At 41.5% G+C, this 4944-nt stretch overlaps 1 protein-coding gene across 1 annotated transcript in view; it reads left to right on the top strand.

Moving 5' to 3' along the window:
• Positions 1–1359: 1359 nt before the first annotated feature.
• PCGF6 (polycomb group ring finger 6) overlaps positions 1360–4944 on the top strand; it is a 28482-nt gene continuing 24897 nt past the window's right edge. The window contains exons 1-3 of the mRNA XM_063132591.1: positions 1360–1756; positions 3240–3339; positions 4675–4771. Of these exons, the coding sequence (XP_062988661.1) occupies positions 1454–1756; positions 3240–3339; positions 4675–4771 (500 nt within the window). The 5' untranslated portion in view covers positions 1360–1453. The remainder of the gene's footprint in view (positions 1757–3239; positions 3340–4674; positions 4772–4944) is intronic.

Raw genomic sequence — 4944 nt, 5'->3', positions numbered from 1 at the left:
GCGACAGTCAGGGCATAGTACCGCAACGTGAAGCACAGAATCCCTAACGACAGTGTAACGGATGCTTTACGGCACTTCCGGTTCCGGTTCCCTTTATGGAAATGATGAGTATGTGCTAGAGAACGACCTGATAGTGGTAATGGTCCAGGTTCTCACTTGCGTGGATTTATGTAATTATACAAGTTTGTAAAATGAGGACTTCCCGCTGCAATGCTGTACACTTACCTGGGAGTAAACCATGGAACACAGTGGGATTTAACAGTATAACAGTATAATCCTGCTCAACCTCGTGTATAAGTTTAGGATTGGGGGTAGATGCCACTTGCTTCTGAAATCGACGGGCTTTACTCTCACAACCGAATACTGCATAGAAGTAAATCCGATTGATCTCAGTGGCATATATTTCCACGTTAAGAAATGGAAGTCTTCATTACCGATCCTGGGACAGAGCTCAATCGTCCAAAAACACTACGTCCCCTATTAAGTTAAATACGTAAAGCTGGTTAAAAAAAAACTGTATGCCATACCAACTTGAACTGGTGTTTCGCATAACTCATCCGCAAGCAGAATATGGAGGTGTCTAAAGAGTTCCCTAAAACTGAAGTAGCTGCGTGTTTCTACCTACATTGCGGTCAACAACCCGACAAGAAGACTGCCACGCAGCTGAGGGTGGGGCGGCGAGTTCCGCTGAAATCAGGTTTACTGTCGAGTAAACATACAAGTACACAATTTAACGTATTTCATGTATATTTTCTTGTAATCAACATGACAAACACTGTCTATAGAACCACCAATCTGCCCTATTTAAAAAAATGATTTTTTTTAAAGCTAAAAGTTTTGAACAGTGCAACTTTGTCGTCTAGCCAGCCAATCAATCAAGATTGCAAAATGCATCCGAATTTCCATTTTTTAATTTTATTTTTAGCACTGTCGGCATACAACCCTCAAAAGATACATACAGCCTCCTAATACTGGCCCTTTCACCAGCATTGGAATTTGAATGGGTGAAGTACAAGTGTATTCACTGGGCGTCTGCATTAAGCAATAGTCAGCGTTATGCTTGTGCATGTTTAAAGATTATAATTTATGTAATTTTATACAGGAAATCGAAATTCGGTGTCAAAATCATGTACCCCTTGACATGCCACCGCGCAGAAAGAAACGTACACTTCGTCACCAAAAGAAAACCCCACCCCAAAACAAAACTCAATTTCCCAGAATACTTAGAGCGAAGATATAAATTATACAGGTGCCCTAGCAGTGTGCGCGCCAACTGCTTTGGCGCACGCGCATCGAGTTCATAGTCACGTTTATGCTGTTTGGTGGGGCGGATCATAGAGATTAGGGTGGGGGGATAGGAAGGAAGCGAGAATAGCTCTTGGTGGAAAGCGCATTTTTCCAAGCGCTTGTTCAGTTGTTTCTTGTTGGTCACGCGTGTGTTGTCCTCCGAGGCATGGCCACGCGCGAAGGGTTCGAGATTGAGGGGTGTGATGAGGGGCTGGAACAGGAGGAGGATGAAATAGGAACAACAGTTCTGGAAGCCCCTGGCTGCTCCGGGGCGGGCTCCCGCTTGGAGAGGGGAAACCGATCTGAGTCCAGCGGTGAGGGAAACGAAGAGATGGAGGACGAAGAGGAGGAGGAAGAAGAAGAGGAGGAGGAGGAGGAAGAAGAAGAAGCTCTAGAAGGGGCCCCCACGGACCCCTTCGGAGGTTTTGGGATAGAGGATGGCGAAATGGACTCGGATGAGGATGAGGAGGTAAAATTGGAGCCATCGTTGCCCCCGCAACGTTGTCCTTCAGGGGAGTTTGAGAGCGGAACACTGAAGTAAAGGAGCCAGCACCCATGGTGTAGTGGTTAGAGTATTGGACTAGAATAGAAAGACCCAGGTTCAAATCCTCACTCCACCGTATACTTCACTTAGGCTGTAATACTATACTCATTTATCTGGGAGTGAGTCCCATTGAACTCAGTGGGGCTTACCTCTGAGTAGAAAGGTTTAGGACTGCACTGTTATACACTACTAACAGTGAATTCCTATGCCGGTCTACTCAGAAGTGAGACCCTAGGAGTAATTCAATGAGATATACTCCCAGGTAAGGGTTTACAGGATTGCAGCATAAGGATGCATTTCTGTGCGTGTTTAGATAGAAAAAAAGTCTTTGAACTCCCAGCATTGCCTAGCCAGCGTGGGATTGTACTTTTTTCTGAATAAACTTGCCTAGGACTCTGCCCTAAGTGACTTTGATCCAATTGCTATCTTTCCACCTGAATGATCTCACAAGTTCGTTGTGAAGGTAAAAGTGGGGCCAGGGAAACATGGATTCCCCTAAAGCTCAGGGTGGGATAAAAATGAAATAAATAGCACTTCTCAGCAAGCCACTGTGGTGCAATGAGTAGAGAGCTAGATTTGAATGTAAGGAATGCAGATCCACATCCCCACCCAGCTTGTCTTTTCCTGGGTTCCTTTTGGGCAGGTTGCTATCACCTATCCTTCCAGACAAAGTTGATGTGAGTGTATTTTGAGTTCCTTGGGTAATGGGGTGTGTGTGTGTGTTGTGTTGTCTCCCCTGCAAGCTTGCATGTCCTTTCTGTATTTCCTCACAATATGACACTTCTTGTGTGTCACTGACAGCTCTCCACATCTCTTACAGTTTATTTATTGTATATATGTATACTGTGTCTCTCAATCAAGTGGTTCCCAGGGTGGTACAGAACAAAATAAAATAGACAAGAAAATAACATCAATACAAAATCAGTAGTTCACAGCTTGCAGCATGGTTCAAATAGAGTAGGAGGCCTCAAGATGATAGCTCTCAGCAAGGCCTGTTCTGCGGAGGCATTGAATGATGTGTTTGTCAGTATACCTTGTATACAAGAGGTGATCCTCTCTTTCCAGAGCAGTACTTCCCATTGCATTCTGTTCGCTTGGGTTTGGGGAGTATCTCCCTTAAACAGCACGTGGCTGATAACTCGCAATTGTCTCCCTGGTTCCTGAGGTAATGCCCTCTCTTGCATCACTCAGTCACTGAGATAGCCAAAAAGAGTCTTTGTTTATACCTTTTGTTTTTCAAAGTGGTTTTGAGGTTCATTGTTGCAGGGAAAGCTTATTGTGACAAATAACATATCTTTAAATATAATAACTGCAGTACTTTACCCTCTTTATATATCTTCAATGTTAGTAGCAAGCAAACCTTTAAAAAATCTAACAAGTGTTTTTTGTTTTTTGTTTGCATTTGTAGCGCATGATTAACCTCTCTGAGCTAACACCATATATAGTATGTTCTATTTGCAAGGGGTACTTCATAGATGCCACAACCATCACAGAATGTCTTCATACATGTAAGTACTTGTGTTGGATTTCTTGTTCAAAACAAGTTTAATTTCATATGCAGAAAGTTCAGTCAAAAGTACATTTTAGTGATATTAACATTGCAAAAATACATGCTGTACTAATTGTAGTGGATATCTCCTAAGAGAAATCCTGGGAAACCTCAACTACTATGAGTACTGAGGGAGATTTTTTGATTATCCTATATTATTCTTGAAGGATTCATTCATTCCTCATGAACACGTTTGTTTGTTTCTCAAATTCTTGTACCTGCTTTTTATGTCCAGCCTTCTACATAGCACTTAACACATTTTTTTCTACTTAAATAACTATCCTTCTCTCAGCTTTTGCTGCTTCACAACCCTTGTGCTGTGGCTAGGTTGTGGTTGCGGAATGGCATTATAGAAATCTGGACCTGAAGTGTGTACTCCAACCCAAATCTCTCAAGTCAGTTGTGGGTGCTGGAGTCTGAAGTACCATAGGTGGAAGGTGCTTCGCTGTTGACCAAACAAAAGTGAAAGACCAAGTACATTGTATTTATATCATGCTCAGTTAATCCAGAGACTTCATACTCTGAATTGACCGAGCATGATATAAATATAAGGTACTTGTCGGATAAGAACATAGGAGGTTGCTTTACGTTTTATCTACTCTGACTTGCAGCAGCTCTCTTTGCTCCCAGGAAGAGGGCTTTCACATCACTGGATACCTGATTCTTTAAAACAATAACAACTGGAAATGCCAGGAATTGACCTGGAAGATTACAAAGATACAAAGCATGTACTCTACCACTGAATTGCAGGTGCCAATATCTAGTGGCCATTACTTAGCAGCTTGCATTAGGTGCAGCTGTTCTAGACTCCTCCCTTTCTGCCCTTGGACACGAAAGAACTGCAGTCTGGCAGGGTAGGGAATAAGGAGTGCACACCCAGACAACAGACCACCTACTTGCTAGTAATTGGGGTAGTAAGACAGGATAAATGGCAATGAAAACGGTTGCAACAGCTTAATGAGCTTAATATGCCACCCCAGAACAATGCTGGAAGGCAGTAGAATCAGGCCTAATTTAATTATATTATTTTATGTAACTGAATCATGGATCCTTCTGGATTGAAACCGGGGAATGAAATCAGATCAAGAAGTATTGCAAATCCCTATGCATGTCTTACTCCTAAGTCCTTTTTTTAGTAAGCCACTTCAACTTTTTTGCTCTATAAGCAAAGCTGTTCCCCCCCCCATTCTTGTTTTGCAATTGCTCTGCATTCTAGCCAATATTTATAACATATTATACATTATCTTTACTAATTGTATACTATTTTATAATGTATGTAATTTATTTTTTACAGTCTGTAAAAGCTGCATTGTAAGACATTTTTACTACAGTAACAGATGTCCAAAGTGCAACATTGTGGTCCATCAAACACAACCCCTTTATAATATAAGGTAATGATCTTAATTATGGTTATCTATATTTAGTTTCTGTATAAAAGAACAGTGGTTTTAAGATAGCATTCATACTTTTATTTAAGACTGTACTGGTTGATTAATTATTGTAATGGAAAGAATATTTCAAACTACTGTAACTATGCCTAAATGAGGTAAACCTTTTGCTGTCC

The sequence above is a fragment of the Elgaria multicarinata genome, chromosome 8, assembly GCF_023053635.1.
Source record: "Elgaria multicarinata webbii isolate HBS135686 ecotype San Diego chromosome 8, rElgMul1.1.pri, whole genome shotgun sequence".
Classification (NCBI taxonomy): domain Eukaryota; kingdom Metazoa; phylum Chordata; class Lepidosauria; order Squamata; family Anguidae; genus Elgaria; species Elgaria multicarinata.
This window is presented reverse-complemented; position numbering and strand designations above follow the sequence as displayed.